General features: G+C 39.4%; 1 protein-coding gene across 2 annotated transcripts; it reads left to right on the forward strand.

The window, feature by feature from the left end:
- The first annotated feature begins 236 nt into the window (after positions 1-236).
- LOC113024189 (serine/threonine-protein kinase pim-2-like) lies at positions 237-10,271 on the forward strand. 2 transcript variants are annotated; one of them, XM_026171051.2, is made up of 10 exons: positions 237-1,434; positions 3,517-3,759; positions 6,524-6,766; positions 6,901-7,035; positions 7,153-7,247; positions 7,389-7,436; positions 7,540-7,758; positions 7,866-8,046; positions 8,133-8,303; positions 8,393-10,271. In XM_026171051.2, the coding sequence occupies exons 1-10, from the start codon at positions 1,206-1,208 to the stop codon at positions 8,482-8,484; spliced, it is 1,656 nt and encodes a 551-aa protein (XP_026026836.1). In that variant the 5' UTR covers positions 237-1,205; the 3' UTR covers positions 8,485-10,271. The 2 variants fall into 2 exon arrangements, with proteins under 2 accessions (XP_026026836.1, XP_080159080.1); XM_080302954.1 differs by lacking the exon at positions 237-1,434 and adding an exon at positions 2,726-2,866 and having other exon boundaries at positions 8,393-10,270.
- Positions 10,272-20,317: the final 10,046 nt, after the last annotated feature.

Raw genomic sequence — 20,317 nt, forward strand, 5'->3', positions numbered from 1 at the left:
TGAGAAGGTGTATTAAAAAATTAATGGCCGTGCCAGCGGAGCACATCGCAAATTAACTCGCATAGACACATTAGTTGTACTGCTTCTTAATGACGGTATCTAAACTAACAACCCCATGTACCAGATTCAACTTGTAGTTGGCTAAAAATAACGTAGCCTACCAGTGAGAGGGACTTTGCTAGCTGGTAGTTTTTTCAAGCGATGTTGAAATTTCCACATTCCGACACTTCAAGGGCTTCAGGAGCTCTCCGCTCAGCGCAGCATCAGCACCGCGGAAATACACGGATACATCCGTAGACTCGAGCAGAATTCACAATGCGTTTTCGGGGCTTTTAGGTGTATGGACCAATGTTTTCTTTTATGATCAAACCAGAAAGCTTTAATGAGCAAGTGGATTTGGGTATGGAATCTGGCTGGACACAGATGACATTGAAATGCAGCTGACTGAACTGAAAAGGTTGACTCTGTGGGGGTCAAAGTTTGCAGAACTACGAACACAGCTGGAATCCATAGGTGTGCCTGTTCATGGAGCTTGCATTTTCACCTGCTGGACATCACTACCTGACAAGTTTAACTGTCTTCAGAACATTGCAGAGGCCTTATTGACAGTATTTGGCTCTACATATCCCTGTGAGCAGATTTTCTCTCACACGAAGAGTGTCCTCAGGTAGCCGTCTGCATGCTGGACACTCGGAGACCTATGTCTCTTATCATTGTTTTGAGGAGACCATAAATGGCATTTGCATTTTCCGTTGTACAGTTCATTTGCTGTTATGGAGTTCTTGTTCTTAATAAAAAGTGTCTTTTTTTTTTTTCAAAATAGCTGATCTGTTCTATGCCAACATCTGCGAAAAAAATATAATTCTATAAAGGTGGTCTATATAGTGTGTATACCCATATGACTGAAGAAGAATTAGTTGAAATCTTTATTTCTTTATTTAAATCTTTATTTCAAATCTTTATTATTAGTTTATTCTTGGACTCAGCAGTAAAAACAGATCAACAAGTGTCATGAAGATCTAAGTCTTAGTAGACCTAGTATGGACTCGTGTTGCTCTGTTTTTTATCAAAAGGATAAACTTGTTATTATAATTTAACCAATACTTCCTAAAATGGCATCAAAATCCTTCCAGTCCTGATGTCGAGCACTCTTTTTCACTACTGTGTTGTTGTTGTTGTTGTTGTTTATAGACCCTAAGAGCAGGATGGCTAAAAGAAAGGCCAGTCCTGAAAAGAAGACCCCCGTAAAAAGAGGGAGGGTCACTGAGCAGGCTGCTCCTTCCACCAGCTCAGATACACACCAGGTCAAAGCAGTGAAGCGTAAGGCCCAGCAAGATGGAGCGGGCACAACCAGTGCACCGAAGAAGATTAAACTTGCTGAGCCTACGAATGGAGACAGGGAGCAAGCGTCTTCCTCCGTGGACACTGGTAAAGGTAGGCTAATTAGTTGAGTGAGGGGTAGATTAAGTGCACAGCTGGTTGCTCGGTTTAAGATATTAGTGTTTGGGAGATACTTTTCTGTTGTACAGTTCATTTGCTGTTATGGAGTTCTTGTTACTGATAAAAAAAAGTGTATTTTTTGTTTCAAAATAGCTGATCTGCTCTATGCCAACATCTGCGAACAAATATAATTCTATAAAGTTGGTCTATATAGTGTGTAACTGTTGATATAGAGCATAGGTGTCAAACTCTGGCCCGCGGGCCAAATTTGGCCCGCAGACTAATTACATTTGGCCCGCGAAGCCATACCAAATTACTATCAGAGCTGGCCTACTGGTATTATACAGCTAATATATATATTGTCTAGTATTAGGCTTTGCTTGTTCCATATTCAGTTTTTCAGCAAAACGTTTTTGAGTCTATAAGAAAAGATTCATTCTTATATCTGGAGCAATAAATATATTTCAATAAATATTACTGTTAGCCCGCGACTTTGTTCCAGTTTTGAATTTTGGCCCACTGTGTATTTGAGTTTGACACCCCTGATATAGAGCGTTATTTAATTTATTGCTACTGCAATCATATGGCACGTTGACTTCTAAGGAAATTTTAGATGGCACTTATCATCAGAAAGGTTGCTGACTCCTGGGTTAGACCTTCATATTAATTTTTTTTAAAAACTTTTTTAAGAACGCATTTTAACATTGGACTCAAAAATAAATAAATCCCCCGCTAACAAAAAAGGCTCTTCAAGTGCCAAATTGCTTTATATTTCTTCACTTAAATATACGGCCGCAAGTAGGGCTGACATGGGCCCCAGGTTTGATGTGTTCTGCCGTAAACTGGACAAACCAACATAAGGATGGAAGCCACTGTGGGACTTTTTCAGTAAGTTGAGCATGTGTTTTATAAGTTAATCAGTAAATTAACACCAATAGCTAGTTAACCCATAGCTATTCACACAAATGAATAGCTATGGGAAAGGTGATACAACCTCAAAAACGTGGTTGTCTCTAGATTTAAAAAGAGAAATAAGGTCCAGTAGTTACACTATATAAAAAAATAAATGCACAATTTAAAAAACAAAATTTATAGGTAGGTATATCGACTTCTCATTAAATTATATGAATTATTATGGCTTTGTCTGCCATAGTGTTTTTCTTTAAACTACTTAGGAACACTTTTACTGGCAGTCGGTGATGTCACTGAAAGGCAAGGTTCTGTTGCCATAGTCTCCTGAGTTTATTTTGAAAGCTAACTTACGGAACTCGCTTAAACAGCTTAGGAAAGACAAGCGCACACATTTGAAGAAGTATTCCCTCATCACGGTGACATTTTCACTTTTAAACGGTCTCAAAAATTAACATGAAAAAGGAAACGAGAAAAAATACAAATTCAGGAGAAAAGAAAGATCCAGGAGATCAAAGTAAGTAAACAAATACATCAAATCTGGGTAAAATCCCTCAAATAACAGAATCTACTTTTCTAAAAATGTTGACAGTCTGTGTATAAAATGAAACATTTGAATCCTACCCATATGGAAAAGATATATATAAATCTTATAAAGTTTGTATCTGTCTTGTGTGAAACTTGTATGTTTTGGATACTTACTAAAACAATATATGAAAGTAATGAGAAAGTGGCCACTTTCATGAGTAAATCATATAAGCCTGATATGATTCACTGCATGAAGTAGGCCACATCTTACGCAAGTCTTTTTATAAATTTGTACCATTTCTTTTCCATATGGGTATGTTTGACTGAAAATAGCATAATTACAACACGTCTAATCAAAGAAAGGTTAATGGGGCACTTTGTCTTTTGGTAAAATAATGTGACAAGTTTATTCTTGGACTCAGCAGTAAAAACAGATCAACAAGTGTCATGAAGATCTAAGTCTTAGTAGACCTAGTATGGACTCGTGTTGCTCTGTTTTTTATCAAAAGGATAAACTTGTTATTATAATTTAACCAATACTTCCTAAAATGGCATCAAAATCCTTCCGGTCCTGATGTCGAGCACTCTTTTTCACTACTGTGTTGTTGTTGTTGTTGTTGTTGTTGTTGTTGTTTATAGACTCTAAGAGCAGGATGGCTAAAAGAAAGGCCAGTCCTGAAAAGAAGACCCCCGTAAAAAGAAGGAGGGTCACTGAGCAGGCTGCTCCTTCCACCAGCTCAGATACACACCAGGTCAAAGCAGTGAAGCGTAAGGCCCAGCAAGATGGAGCGGGCACAACCAGTGCACCGAAGAAGATTAAACTTGCTGAGCCTACGAGTGAAGACAGGGAGCAAGCGTCTTCCTCCGTGGACACTGGTAAAGGTAGGCTAATTAGTTGAGTGAGGGGTAGATTAAGTGCACAGCTGGTTGCTCGGTTTAAGATATTAGTGTTTGGGAGATATTTTTCTGTTGTACAGTTCATTTGCTGTTATGGAGTTCTTGTTACTGATGAAAAAAAAGTGTATTTTTTGTTTCAAAATAGCTGATCTGCTCTATGCCAACATCTGCGAACAAATATAATTCTATAAAGTTGGTCTATATAGTGTGTAACTGTTGATATAGAGCGTTATTAAATTTATTGCTAATGCAATCATATGGCACGTTGACTTCTAAGGAAATTTTAGATGGCACTTATCATCAGAAAGGTTGCTGACTCCTGGGTTAGACCTTCATATTAATTTTTTTTTTAAACTTTTTTAAGAACGCATTTTAACATTGGACTCAAAAATAAATAAATCCCCCGCTAACAAAAAAGGCTCTTCAAGTGCCAAATTGCTTTATATTTCTTCACTTAAATATACGGCCGCAAGTAGGGCTGACATGGGCCCCAGGTTTGATGTGTTCTGCCGTAAACTGGACAAACCAACATAAGGATGGAAGCCACTGTGGGACTTTTTCAGTAAGTTGAGCATGTGTTTTATAAGTTAATCAGTAAATTAACACCAATAGCTAGTTAACCCATAGCTATTCACACAAATGAATAGCTATGGGAAAGGTGATACAACCTCAAAAACGTGGTTGCCTCTAGATTTAAAAAGAGAAAAAAAGTCCAGTAGTTACACTATATAAAAAATAAATGCACAATTTAAAAAACAAAATTTATAGGTAGGTATATCGACTTCTCATTAAATTATATGAATTATTATGGCTTTGTCTGCCATAGTGTTTTTCTTTAAACTACTTAGGAGCACTTTTACTGGCAGTCAGTGATGTCACTGAAAGGCAAGGTTCTGATGCCATAGTCTCCTGAGTAGGGATGGGTACCGGTGTCCGGTGCCATGATGGCACCGGTTCTGACATAAACGGTAGTAACCAGACCGAAAAGCAGCGCACATTTCGGTGCTTTTTTTTCCTGAGCTGTGATAAACTTCTAGCCAATCATTTTACGTTTCCGAGGATAGTAGGCGGGTCCAGGTACGTGCGTTCTTTTAGAGCAGAGCTACAGATTAAAAATGTCCAAGGCGAAGCGGTCAAAAGTCTAGCTGTACTTCACAGCAATATATGCAAACTCAGCAGCCTGCAACAAGTGCTTTAAGCTGATACTGTGATACTGTCAAAGGAGGTAACACCTCGAATCCGACGAAACACCTGGCGAGGCATAGTGGTTTTTTAAAGCCGAGAAATGCGCCATATTTGATAGCTTGCTGCGAGACCTCACACCGAGCACATCTACTGCGGGTGGGTTGCCTGTTATGCAACATCCCCCAAAAACACGAAGAGGAGAGTCCTGGCCCCTAGCCCTGCCAGTGTAGCAGAAATGATGACGGATGATGATGCAGCAGCAGCCATTCTTCTCCGCGTGAGTAGCTTAATGTTGTTCGTGTGTAATTTACGTTGAGTAGGCTAACCACGTTATTACATTAATGCATGTAAGGTGAACTAGCAAACATCATCATAGCTACATGCAGCTGTCCTCTTGTTTGATGGCAGATACTCGCTTCACCCTGGCCAAAAAGGCTAAAAAGACCAAAGAAAAAGTGGAAAACAGTTAAACATGAGAGGTTTAGGACAAAGTTTGTTTTTTTTCCATTGATTAAGCACTGCTTCCAGCCAAGAGTGATGCCATATATGCCCCATAGCTGCAGAAAAGGCTAACATTGTTATCTTTTTACAAAAAACAGCTGAACATGAGAGGTTTTTGGACCAATTTTGTGCTCTCCATTCTTTAAGCACCGGTTTGAGCACCGTTTGAGCACCGGCACCGTTTCAAAAGTACCGGTTTGGCACCGGTATCGGATAAAACCGAAACGATACCCATCCCTAAGCCTGAGTTTATTTTGAAAGCTCACTTACGGAACTCGCTTAAACAGCTTAGGAAAGACAAGCGCACACATTTGAAGAAGTATTCCCTCATCACGGTGACATTTTCCATTTTACAAGGTCTCAAAAATTAACATGAAAAAGGAAACGAGAAAAAATACAAATTCAGGAGAAAAGAAAGATCCAGGAGATCAAAGTAAGTAAACAAATACATCAAATCTGGGTAAAATCCCTCAAATAACAGAATCTACTTTTCTAAAAATGTTGACAGTCTGTGTATAAAATGAAACATTTGAATCCTACCCATATGGAAAAGATATATATAAATCTTATAAAGTTTGTATCTGTCTTGTGTGAAACTTGTATGTTTTGGATACTTACTAAAACAATATATGAAAGTAATGAGAAAGTGGCCACTTTCATGAGTAAATCATATAAGCCTGATATGATTCACTGTATGAAGTAGGCCACATCTTACGCAAGTCTTTTATAAATTTGTACCATTTCTTTTCCATATGGGTATGTTTGACTGAAAACAACATAATTACAACACGTCTAATCAAAGAAAGGTTAATGGGGCACTTTGTCTTTTGGTAAAATAATGTGACAAGTTTATTCTTGGACTCAGCAGTAAAAACAGATCAACAAGTGTCATGAAGATCTAAGTCTTAGTAGACCTAGTATGGACTCGTGTTGCTCTGTTTTTATCAAAAGGATAAACTTGTTATTATAATTTAACCAATACTTCCTAAAATGGCATCAAAATCCTTCCAGTCCTGATGTCGAGCACTCTTTTTCACTACTGTGTTGTTGTTGTTGTTTATAGACTCTAAGAGCAGGATGGCTAAAAGAAAGGCCAGTCCTGAAAAGAAGACCCCCGTAAAAAGAAGGAGGGTCACTGAGCAGGCTGCTCCTTCCACCAGCTCAGATACACACCAGGTCAAAGCAGTGAAGCGTAAGGCCCAGCAAGATGGAGCGGGCACAACCAGTGCACCGAAGAAGATTAAACTTGCTGAGCCTACGAGTGAAGACAGGGAGCAAGCGTCTTCCTCCGTGGACACTGGTAAAGGTAGGCTAATTAGTTGAGTGAGGGGTAGATTAAGTGCACAGCTGGTTGCTCGGTTTAAGATATTAGTGTTTGGGAGATATTTGTGTGTATGATCTAATACGCTGATGTGCTTTTGCTGTTTTCCACATCTGCAGACTGCAGTCAAAACACAAAGGGGTGCACAAAAAATGGCAGAAACAAGTCTGCGGGAGACAGCAAAGAGTCACCCAAGAAAAAGAAAAAGGACAAAACCAAAAACGTCGTCCAAAATCCAGCAGCCGACCAGCAACGTAAGTAGCAAGCAGCTTGGCTTTTATACTCAGGTGAAGAGCAAAATGAACATTTAGGGTACAGCAGAGAGTAATTTGTGTCACAGCTGTAGTAAAACAACATTTGGGTCTTTTCAGGGGAATACCAAGCCAGATATGTGCAGGAGCACCATCTAGGAAATGGCGGCTGTGGAGCAGTGTTTGCTGGCTACAGGATAACAGATCATTTCCCAGTAAGTGTTCAGATGGTGGGAGTAAGACAGGCAGTAATGCAGATAACGGATAATATCGTCAGCTGAGCATTAAAGGTGCAGTTTTACACCTTTAATGATGTCATACTGAGGAAATGCTCACCAATGCTCTGTGTCTTTTAGGTAGCCATCAAACACGTTCCCAAGAACAGAATCCCCATCAAAGTGACGGTAAGTGTGCAACACTTGAACTGTTTTTACATTCCTGGACTGAGTGCAGCGTTCACCTGTGAAACATCTGTTCCTCATCATCCACTTTGTTGTAATATATCAGGATGAAAACGGGAAGGAAGTCTCAGTGGAAGTGGCCATTTTGCTGAAGCTTGCAGCTGAAGCAGATGGATCAGTGGGAACGTCGGCTCCTGTGTCTCTGTTGGACTGGTTTGACTTTGGCACAGAGCTGATCCTGGTGCAGGAGAGACCTGTCCCCGCGGTGGACCTGTTTGAATACATAAGAGAAAATGGAGGATGTTTACCAGAAGGAAAGGCCAAGGTAAGTTGACTGGAAGAGCCTTAGACTGTACAGCATTCAATCAAAGCATAGAGTATCAGAGAAGCATCAACCTGTTGACTCATTACTGTCTTTTTCATCTTTTCCAGGTCATTCTGAAGCAACTGGTTGATGCAGCAAAGGACCTGGAAGAGAAAGACATCTTTCACCGGGACATCAAGAGTGACAACATTCTGATTGAGACCGGCTCAGATGTGCCTCGAGTTCGTATCATTGACTTTGGCCTGAGCTGCTTTGCTACGGAGCAATCGCAGTTCTGCTTCTTCTATGGTAACATATTCAGCTCCTGCTCTTCACAGATGTAGCAATTTGTGCCTTTTGTTTTAGAAGAAATTGTAATTGTGTCTGTTTATTAGGTACACCTATCCACAGCCCTCCCGAATGTTACTGGGGCAAAAAATACAGGCCTGGACCCACCACGGTGTGGCAAATGGGAGTGGTGCTGTACGAAGCGCTTCATGTGGGGGACTTTAATATCATGACGTTCATTGAAAACAAACTGAAATTCAACGAGCATCTGTCCCCACGTAAGAAAACATCACACTTCAAGATTCACTGATGGCTTGGATCACTGGAACTATCATCTTCATCTTTTCTCTCCTTTCTTTCTTTCCAGACTGCCGGAATTTCCTGGATGCGTGTTTAACCGATGTCCCGGAGAAGCGCCCAACGCTGGGGGACCTCCAGCGTCACCCCTGGCTCAGATAAACCCATCTCTCACACACACACATTTCATATATTATCATATAAGTGTGATACGTGACCTAACTTTCTTTTTTTGTCTTTCTTTCATTTTTTTGGTTTTTTTTAACAGGAAAAGGTTGTTTTTTGGGTTTTTTTGGCCAATTCTAAATTTTGCTATCCTGAAATTCCTGTAACCCCCCCCCCAGCCATCCCAGGAAAGGGGATCTCTCTTTGAATTGGCTTTCCCGAGGTTTCTTCCCATCATTCTGGCCCCCCGGGGAGTTTTTCCTCGTCTTCATAGAGAGCTTGGGCTGGGTCAGGAGCTTCATCAAAATTGGCCTTATTTGATTAGGTTAATGTAATAAAATTACGTTGATGTAATCAAAATTAGTAAAAATCAAAAGATTTAACTTAAACTTCCATTAAAACTTGTTTAACTCAACTTTGCTGAGAATACTCTTTCATTACCATGTCAAGGATTGTTTTTTACTCATGATGCATTTTGACAAGTAAGAAAACTGAAAACTCAATCAGGTTAAAGCATGCACAACGAAAGTCACACTGTCACTGCTCTGAAGACTTGCATCTGTTGCCCTAACCTCTAATGCGTCTCAACAGATTTCCTGGATCTAACAGAGGTTGCAACAGTTTTTCCTTCCCACTGTTGCTGATTGTTTGCTCATAGTGGGCTCTCTGATTGGTGGGATTCATTTTCTAATAGTATAGGGTCTCTGCCTTCCAATGTAAAGTGCCTCTAGACAACAGATGTGACTTGTTGCTATAGTTAAGGTTGAATTGAATCATTAATGTCCATTCAGTAGTGAAAATTTTATATTTCTTAATAGGGGTGGGTTTTGATGATCGATTTATCGATTAAAATCGATTCTGGCTTGGATAACGTGATATCGATTCATTAAAACCTGAATCGATTTTTAAATAAATTTATTTTGCCCGAAACGCCAGAATCTCAGGTTAAACCTCACAAAATTTCTACAACCACCAAACCGCTAAAACAGTAAATGAGAGCAGGTACACGGATTCTGCACAAAGATGTGAACACAAAACGCGGACCCGACGGATCAGAATCACTGAGATGTGGCTTTCTCACCCGCCGGCACGTACGCTTAGCTGTGTCTCTAATCAAACCTCTGTAACTTTGCTCTGCTTCACTTCGTTTTTGACTGCACAATATTTTTAATGTCATCTGCTATAAAAACCCAGGCCAAGTCTCGCAAGCGTCAGCTTTCTTTTTATAGATATAAAAATATAGATATGTACTGATAAGTGATCAGAATTATAATATTTCTGACTGTCTGAGGCAAAATTTCCCTGATTCAAATCGAATCGAAACAAATCAAATCGTGGATCGAATCGATTCGGGACCTTGTGAATCGGAATCGAATCGATTCTAGAAATCAGTGACGATACCCAGCCATATTTCTTAATATCCATCTATACTCAATGTGAATTCCATAAATTTAATAGAGCTGTTTGACTGATCACCTAATGTGTGACAAAAGAATCCACTGTGATGCTAATGACCGTCTGCGCTCTCTTACCTGTCTGTAAAAGTTGGCCTTGTCTCTCTCACTCTGCCTTCTCTCACTCGTTTCCCAGTCCAGTCACGCCTCTCTCCTCTGTTGCAGAAGTTCCAGCCCGTGCTCTTCCTGTGTTCCGCATGCCCGACTGTTTCTCTGCCCCCTGGTTTCCCACGTCACCTGTGCAGAGTTTCTGTTAATGACCGTGCTCCTGTTTAAGTTGATTCCTCTCATGAATAAATCTTGTAAATATTTCAAGTGATCGAGTCTGCTCTTAGGTCCAACTGCACTCTCATTTCCAGTTTGTGACATGGGCTTTTCTTTCTTTCCTTTGCATTATTGTCAGGTCTTTACCTTTCAATATAAAGTGCATAGGAGGCAAACGTTGTTGTGATGTTGGCGCTACATTAATAAAAGTGACTTGAAATTGAATAAGTGCAAGAAGACACAGCTGAGCTCAATCTAAATAATAGAGCAATTGAAAATAAAACTAAAGGCAAAGTACAAGAGACAAAAAACTGAAAACAGAAACTGAACTAATTACACACAGAGACAAGAGACTAACACTCAACTAGTCATAGAAACACAGGGGAGGTTACAGCTAATCAAAACACACCGAAATATCAAATTCAAAGAATTCTTCCCCTCAACCACAACCGCTCACAGCAGATGGCTGCCCCTCTCTGAGCAAGACATGTCCGTCAATGCACATATTAAACAAATATGTAGGACTGCTTTCTTCCATTTGGGCAACATCTCTAAAATTAGAAATATCCTGTCTCAGATTGACGCTGAACTAGTTCATGCATTTATTACTTCTAGGCTGGACTACTGTAATTCATTACTATCAGGAAGTCCTAGAAACTCCCTGAAAAGCCTTCAGTTATCCAAAATGCTGCAGCAAGAGTCCTGACAGGGACTAGAAAGAGAGAGCAGATTTCTCCTGTATTGGCTTCCCTGCATTGGCTCCCTGTTAAATCTAGAATTGAATTCAAAATCCTGCTCCTCACATTCAAGGTCTTAAATAATCAGCCCTTATCTTATCTTAATGACCTTGTAGTGCCATATCACCCTATTAGAGCACTTTGCTCTCGCACTCCAGGCCTACTTGTTGTTCTTAGAGTATTTAAAAGTAGAATGGGAGGCAGAGCCTTCAGTTTTCAGGCCCCTCTTCTGTGGAACCAGCTTCCAGTTTTGATTCGGGAGACAGACACTATCTCTACTTTTAAGATTAGGCTTAAAACTTTCCTTTTTGCTAAAGCATATAGTTAGGGCTGGACCAGGTGACCCTGAATCCTCCCTTTGTTATGCTGCAATAGACATAGGCTGCTGGGGATTCCCATGATGCATTGAGTTTTTCCTTTCTAGTCACCTTTCTCACTCACTATGTGTTAATGTGATATAATTTGAAGCATGCGTGGTAACGATATATATCGTGATATATTCTTTTCTTCTGTATAACGTATTTTCCACGCTATAAAGCACACTTAAAATCCTTTAATTTTCTCAAAAATCGAGAGTGCGCCTTATGTATGAATTCTGGTTGTGCTTACTGACCTCGAACCGATTTGGGCGTGCAGAGATCTGTTAAATTAATGTAGTTTACAGTGATTGGAATATCTATGCTACACCTCTGTGTTTGCATTTTGCAACAGCATGTAGACAATTTTTAAAATGCAGGGCGAGTCGCCGTTTTGCCTTTTTTTTTTTTTTCCAGGAAATGGTAGTAAATAGACAAAATATTCTGTCTGCACACAGACCAGACTGCAGGTCTGTAGCTTCTAATATCGTAATACTTTTCATGCATTGTGCAGAAGAGGGACTCAAAGTCGAAACCACTGTTCCTGTCTTACGTTTGAAGTAGTCACAGAGGACAAGTACTTCTACAATGTTAGTACTTATAGTAATTGCAGGTAAGGCTTTGATTTCTGGATCTTTTATAGCATCCTGTAACGTTCATGAACACTATGCTAAATGCAGCATGCTCACATGATGGAGTCTGGAGTATGGCTTAGCACTGGAGCTTGCTTTGGTGTACCAATGTACCGCATATCTGAATGTTAAACAGTGTTCACCATAATGATGCCATCAGAATGGTCCAGCAGAAAATTAATTTACTTTGTTATTTCATTTAAAAAAAATCTAATCATCAACATTATGCTTGGTTTCTGCTACAAAAACAGGTGAGTATTTAATATTCTTATTACTAAATCTTATGACTTAATTTTACTTGTAAAAATATGTCAGTACAGTTCAGGTGAATGGACACAGTGACCTTTTGGGACTGGACTGGACCCCCAGGGCATGTGCAAAACCCCTATGCTAATGATATAGTTTCCCTGGTTCCTTTGACAGAAAACGTACTGGATTTCTAATATCAGTCATATCACCACTAAATAAAGAAAATGGCAATTTCAGGCAATTTTAGACATCAATTAAAGCAAATCAAAGCAAAAATATACAAAAATATAACAAAACAACCAACCAACAAAAAAACAAAGACACGGAAACTAGAAGTACAAAATTATAACTAACTTCAGTGAGTGTTCGCGAGAGTACTCTGGCATCCAGAGTCGAAAGAAATGCATGAAGTTAGTCTAATTGATCATTCATCATGTGAGTGTGATTGGTTGTCTGTCTCTTTGTGTTAGCCCTGATTGATTGGTGACCTGCACACAGTACACCCTTCCTCTTGCCCTGTGGCAGCTGGGATAGTCCAACGCTGGAGGTTGCTGCTTGGACAAAGTACATAATAACAAATATGTGCACGTTATGTTTCAAGCAAACTTGCAAAATTAAATGTGCAAAATTTTTGTATTCAAATTTTAAAAATATGAATCATTTTCAGGTAGGATTAAAAACAAACAAACAAAAAAAACCTTTGAAGGTCCCCAAAGTCATTGATCCTGTGAAAATACTGAGCATGAGTGGAAAATCTGAAGCCAATTCCAAAATCAAAGTAAAATCATTGTTAAACCCCTGAAGAAGTCATCGTTCCTTGTAAACAAGTGTTTTAATTCCTCTGTTCATCCCTTTTCTAATTATGGAAAACATGTCTGTCATGCAGTAAAAGTGCAGTTGACTTATCTGATCTTGTTTTATCTCTCATGTGGAAGCTACACATTCAGTTCACCACCAGCAGGACGATTTTCAAACGGTGTGTTTTGAAATCTGAATTCAAAGATCAAAAGCGTGTTCCCATCGAGGGGACTGGGCAGATCATCAATGGTTAGAGGCAACTACTGACCTCGTGTCCAATCCAGTCTGTCAGCTGTCAAATGAAAACCATTCCTTCTTTAAAGTACTCTCTCTGCACATTATACCTATAGTGTGTAAACCACTTTTTCATTGCAATCACAAGAACATTGTGTTTGAACCTCATCGGGAAAAGTGGGGGCTTTTGTTAGCAGGCTTGTCACGTTATCTATTCAGGACAGTAACACATCAGGCTGCCTGCATTTGTTCTTGTGGTATGGATTTTGTTTGGATTTGTTGCTGTCCAGGGTCCTGCTTCAATCCTCGCCACGAGGAAGCTGCAGAGCAAGGCAAGTAGGTAAAGAAATATATAGGACGTGAGGTGCAGGATGAAGCAGATTATTTGAAAGGTATGCTGCCTGCTGTGAAATATATATGAAGGCTTTGAAAGCATAGATCCATGTCAAGGCTGTGCACATATTTACAGCACTTTTTTTCTCTTACTGAGCACTCAAAGAGCCTCTGCATTCCTCATTCACATGTTCACACACATATTTATACCACACTTTAATCGCTGCACTTTATCATGCACAAACTTACACTTTTGGTGCAGAAAACTAAATGTTTAATAAAAACATAGGACAAAATATATTAAATGTATTCACTTGTTCTTCACTTTTTCCACATTGTGTCATGTTACAACCTTATTCCAAAAAGGATGACATTAATTTATTCATCTCAAAATCCTACACACAATACCAGATAACAATGAAAGTTAACAAATTCTTTAAAACCAAAAACCAAAGATGTAACATGTACAAAAGTATTCACAGCCTTTGTCATGATACGTTTTCCCCTGATCACTACATGATAGGGGTCCAACTGCATTACTTTCAGTTGATTGGGCAAAGTTAAAGTTGACACGTCATGTCAGAACACAAACCAGGCCAGGGAATTGTCCAGCAACTGAGACAGGATCATATCAATGCACAGATCTGATAGATACATACAGAAAAAGATACAGAAAAAAATCTGTAGCATTGTCCCAGTGAGCACAGTGCCCTCCATCATTTGGTAAAGGAAGAAGTTTGAAACCAGCAGGACTATTCCTGTAGCCTGCTGCCAGGCCAATCTGAGCAATCAGGACAGAAGGCCCTTAGTCAGGGAGGTGACCAAGAACCCACTGGCCACTCTGACAGAGCTCTAGTGTGGCTCTGTGGAAAGAAGTGAAAGTTCTAGAAGGACAGCCATTTCTGCAGCACTACACCAATCAGGCCTGTATGATAGAGTGGCCAAACAGAAGCCACTTTTCAGTAAAAGTCACATGACAGCCCATCTGCAGTTTGCCAAACAAAAATTCTCTGGTCTCATGTCTGGAGGAAACCAGGCACTGCTCATCACCTGGCAAATACCATCCCCAGAGTGAAGGATGGTGGAGGCAGTATCAATTCTATAGCGATGTTTTTTCAGCATCAACAGGCAGACTAGTCAGGTTAGAGGGAAAGATGAACGCAGCAATGTAAAGAAACATCCTTGATGATAACCTGCCACAGAGCGCTCTGGAGGTGAAAAATGAATTGAATCCATTTTATATGACAAAACGTGCAACAAATGAAGCGCTGTGAATACTTTCTGGATGCACTACAAAGAAAAACAAATATCTATAGGTAAACCTTTAAAAATGATTCTGAACTTTTTTTATTTACTTAAATAATACATTTCATCTTTTTAACATATCAGTAGAAATCAAAATGAAATGCTTTCATTTTAATTTTATTCATCTGATAGATTTCAAACCACTAGTAGACAGGAGCCCATTCACAAAAATGTATTTTGGGTGATAAATGAAGAATTTTGGCTGATAAATATATTGCACTAGGGCTGCCACAATTAGTCGACTAGTCACGATTACGTCGACTATCAAAATCGTCGACAACTGATTTAATAGTCGACGCGTCATTTGAAGGACACAGGAGGATTTAAGAGTGTAATAACGGACTGAAACAGAAGATGGCAGCACTGCATGTACAAGGATGCCAGCTGCCGTTAAACCCCGAAGAAGAAGAAGAAGTAGCTCTGTCCCAGAATTCATAGCGCAGCCCAGCTCAGTTTCCAACAATGGCAGCAGCTAGTTAGTTTTAATATTACTCTTATTATTCTTTCTGGGTCATAAAATGGGGAGATCGTGGCTCAAGAGTTGGGAGTTCGCCTTGTAATTGGAAGGTTGCCGGTTCGAGCCCCGGCTCGGACAGTCTCGGTCGTTGTGTCCTTGGGCAAGACACTTCACCCGTTGCCTACTGGTGGTGGTCAGAGGGTCCGGTGGCGCCAGTGTCCGGCAGCCTCGCCTCTGTCAGTGCGCCCCAGGGTGGCTGTGGCTACAATGTAGCTTGCCATCACCAGTGTGTGAATGTGTGCGTGAATGGGTGGATGACTAGATGTGTAAAGCGCTTTGGGGTCCTTAGGGACTAGGAAAGCACTATACAAATACAGGCCATTTACCATAAAACAAACGTTAAACATATTTTCAGGCGAGAATGTAACTGTGTAAACCTCAAATATCTGCTCAGTTTATCAAGACACCACATATTTTCAAAAGCGCTCCGACGTTTTTGGAGACGTCTGTTACCCACCAGCTCGATAGCTAGCCGGGGGCAAGGCTTACTAGAGCCCGTGAGAACACTGGACTCCCGGCAAATCGTTTTCAAACCCACCGTCGTCTTTCGCTACTCAGGTTAAATATATATAAGATACTTAGATCAGCGGTCCCCAACCCCCGGGCCTCGGACCGGTACCGGTCCGTAAGTTGTTTGGTAGCGGGCCGCGAGAGTTGAGGCTCAGGTGTGAAATGTATGATTTTCAGGGTTTTTATCGGTTTTCATCGTTATTTTGTTATCGTTTTTATCGTTAACTCGGTTTTCCTGGGTCTTTTCACGTGTGTTATGAATAAATCTTCTTTTTTTCGGTACCGGTACTAGTTTTATTTGTTGTATTTATCCGCGACACCTTAAAGGCCGGTCCGTGAAAATATTGTCGGGCATAAACCGGTCCGTGGCACAAAAAAGATTGGGGACTGCTGACTTAGATAACTTAAAAATGTTATTGTTTGGCTTTTTTTTTGTATTTTATTTGTTCCTGAGTAAATCGGTTTGGCTGAGATTAAAGTTATAGTTTTTACAGGGTTCGTATGGGTGCTTGAACTCCTTGAAAATGCTTGAATGTTAATGTTGTCTTTTCAAGGTTTGGAAAGTGCTTGAATTTCAGATGTGGTGCTTAAAAGTGCTTGAAAATATAACTGTATTTCATTCACAATAAATAACTATCTGATTGAATTTTTTTTTTTTATCAGATAGAGAACTAAAATGGGTCGCAAAATGTAAAAACAAAATTTCCTTTTTGTTTTTACATTTTGGGCCTCTGTCTGTTTCAATGTGTCCCCCCCCTCGGATAGTCGGGGATGAGTGCGCTAACATACCTGTAGCTTGCTGTTTTAGTGTTGATGGAAAACGACAATGGCGGAGTTTGCGCTCTCCAGTCGCATGATAGGTGAGTCCTAGTAAATAATTTTTCATTACGTGTACGTTACACATGCTATTTTTTAAAATTATGATTATTATTTTGCTAGCTATCAAACTCGCTGGAGAAATGATGGCAGTATGGCAGCGCTATTATGGAATATGCTGTGAACTTGACTCATATCACTGCTAAGTAATGTTAGTTAATTTACTCAAGTGAAAGCTTTAAACATTAGCCGATACATAACTAGCCAACAAGGCTTTCTGATTAACCCTCTGGGGTCGACGGACCCAGAGTCTCCATTTCAACTTGGGTCGAACATGCGGACTTCAAACTATATACCAGTTTTAAAATTGTGTTGATAGGCCATGTAAAACCGATGTTTTTTGAATAAGACAGTGGCGTTTACTCTGGGAAGAAACGGTAAAAACGGCGTTTTCTAAGGAGAGCGCTAGCAAACACACTTTGCTTGTGAGTGAAAAAAGAGAAAGAAAAAACACTCCTTCCTTATTTGTGGAAAAATGTACCATGTCGACCAATCAAAAAATGATATGGCAACATGTGGCATTTGGTTGTTTGGGAAGAGAGGGGAGTTTTAGGAGTGGCCGGAGAGAGAGAGAGAGAGAGAGAGAGAGAGTTTTGATACGTGAGAGATTTGTGACGTTTACCGTGTTTGGAGTCTCAAGTTAGTGTGTTGTCTTGTGTAGTTAGTGTGTAGTGTAGTCGTCGTTTTGTTTTGTATGTCAGTTCTACTAGTGAATGTCACAGTTGCTGCAAAAAAGCCACCGAAGGCAGATTGCAGTGTAAACACTGAGTGACACACCTGCTGTCAGACCTGCAGGTTTATCCCTGTGCTGTTCTCATCTGTGTTATAGTGGACACAAACAATTTTGTGGAGTTGCATAAATAATTTGTGTGCCTTCTTATTTGATGCAGAACACCTGATTGTTCTGTAAATAGTTTTAAATGGTTATATAAAAAACGTCTGATCCTTGGCTGCATTTTTAGGTAAATAGTACCATGTAACTTTGTTGTTTGCAAAACTTGTGCATATTTTTTAAAAAAATGTACAATTTCTATTTGCATTTCAAGTTATGAAAATGATTCGTTAAACATGCTTGTGGTTTTTACAGTCAAAAAATATCACTTTCTACTCGTATTTTAAATTTTGTCTGAATTTAGATAAATTGTGCTGACACATTATGTCAAAATGAGTAAATAACAGATTGGCAAGATAAACAGTTTTTAAAGGTGAAATATAGAGGCCAAATCAAAAGTAGTCAAAAACGGCCAGTTATACCCTGGACCCCAGAGGGTTAAAGGCTAAAAGCAAAGTTGTCACCAAGTACCGTTTATATTTGTGTGTATTGCTGCAGCTTTTTTAAGTATTAACTTGGTGCCTTTGGGTGAAATAATGGTAATATGAGGGACCGATCCATATGGTCACAAAGAATAGCCACTTGTTTCTGTGCTACCAAGGTCCCCGGCTTTAATTCAAAATGTGTTTATGGTCAGCACCTGCACATTAAACTACTTAAACAGTCAGTGCTGTTCTCCATGCCTGTCTGACATGATGTTATTAGCACAAACACTTTAAAGGTGATCATTTAGGACTTCAGCAATAATACAGACAGCAATGCAGTTAGCAATAAAACAGTTTTATTGGGAATTAACTTAAAAAACAAACAAACAACAAACAAACATCTGTCTCCTATTTTTTGTTACACATGAAAGAAGCATCAATATCTGATGAGAAGACTTATTTATTTCTTTTTTGTTTTTTTTGTTTTTTTCAACAGGAGAAGAATATCTCCAACAAGTTGATTTGTTCACATTTTCACATCTTAATTTTTAAGTGAAATGTGCATTTTGAGTTTATACACTACCTATATAAGGCAACTGTTTCCTTTCGCAGTATTTTTGTGTGGTGCGTTTTTCTATGTCTTAACAGAAGGGGAGCAAAGGTGTCTTTTCACATGGTCTTACTGAGGTGATGCGAATGAAACATGCATTCTTTTTTTTCTTTTCTTTTTTTTGGGGGGGGTGCTAGAAAAGCTTGAAAAGGGACCTTGAAAGTGCTTAAAAGGTGCTTGAATTTGACCCTGAAAAAGGCGTATGAATCCTGTTTTTACACAGCTGAATAAACGTCAAGCAGACAACTGATTATCAGAAGTGTGAGATGCTCGAGAATATACTCTTTCTAATATGCAAATCTCAGTATGCAGGTGCCTTTCCGTGATTGGTGGATCCAGAGGCCGGACCATACAGACTGGCTAACTAGCTGGAAATGACTTATATGATGGCACCGCCATAGACTGCTATTCATTCATCCTTGGCTCATCCCAACCAGCAGACCTCTGCAAACATGCCCAATGCGGTTAATTATATACAGGTGTTTGTAAGGTAAGGTAAGGTAAGGTAACTTTATTTATACCTAAAGGCAAGGTAAATTTGCTTTACAGAAAAATGACAGCATTTGACATCCCTTTAAAAACACACATACCTAGTAAATATATAAAACTCACTGTGACACATACTTTAATATTTCGAATCAAAAACAGTTCTTATTTAATTCAGTGACAGCAACGGGGACAAAGCTATTTTTATAACGCTTTGTCCTGCATCTCGGAAATAGAAACCTCCGTCCTGAGGGAAGAAGCTGAAATTCACCCCTTAGAGGATGGGAACCATTTTTAAGGATTGATAAAGCCATCCTCTGTACCTGCTTAGAGTACAGGGAGGCTAAACAAGACTGTGGCTCACCTATCAGACGACTGGACCATCTCACTATCTGATTTAGAGAGTTTTTCTCTGTGACAGAGGTCTGACCAAACCATGCCACCAAACAAAAGGATAAAACAGACTCAATAAAAGAACGATAAAACAAAGTTAAAATTTTTTGGTCAATGTGGAAATGAACAAGTTTCCTAAGGCAATAAAGGTGCTGGTGACCCTTTTTACAAACTGATTTGCAATTTTGATCAAAGTTCAGTTTTTCATTTATTATGGTCCCAAGATATTTATATGATTGTACTTGCTCTATTTTGCTCTATTGTAGGGATGGACTGCCTTTTTGCTTTATAGTTTTCTGTGGTTTTTTTTAGTTAAGGAGGCAAGTTGTTGGGATTTGCTTTGATTCTTTTGATGAGGTAAACTTGGTAAATCCTCGAGTTAGGCTCCTTTTGTTTGTTGTTTTGGCGTTAAGTCCACTCTGAAGCTATAAGCAGCTCATTCTTAGTGTCAAATAACCTAACAAACTAACATATTGTAAATAAATCATTATCAAACTGTAACAACTGTGTGATGTGGCTGATGAGGTCTGGCTGACAAGGATGGATCACCCTGTGGTCTGGTCACCCCTAAACGGGCCATAACGGTATCCTTATACTCTTGTTTGTTTAAATATGTATTTTCTTTATATTTTATCTAGGTGTTACTTTATGTGCAATATTTGCTTCTATGCAATATTGAGGAGACTCCGAGACTAAGAATTTCATTGCCGATAGTGATATGCCATCATTTCCTGTATATGACAATAATAATGATATGATTTGAGTTTTTGAGAGCTATATATAATCAGTGGGCTTTTTCTTTAAAAAAAAAACAAAAAA

The sequence above is a fragment of the Astatotilapia calliptera genome, chromosome 6, assembly GCF_964374335.1.
Source record: "Astatotilapia calliptera chromosome 6, fAstCal68.1, whole genome shotgun sequence".
Lineage (NCBI taxonomy): Eukaryota > Metazoa > Chordata > Actinopteri > Cichliformes > Cichlidae > Astatotilapia > Astatotilapia calliptera.

Coding starts and splice junctions, on each gene's coding strand:
- LOC113024189 (XM_026171051.2), top strand. CDS start 1,206: ATGGCTAAAAGAAAGGCCAGTCCTGAAAAGAAGACCCCCGTAAAAAGA. Junction 6,767..6,900: donor CTCCGTGGACACTGGTAAAG/GTAGGCTAATTA, acceptor CCACATCTGCAG/ACTGCAGTCAAAACACAAAG. Junction 8,304..8,392: donor CAACGAGCATCTGTCCCCAC/GTAAGAAAACAT, acceptor CTTTCTTTCCAG/ACTGCCGGAATTTCCTGGAT.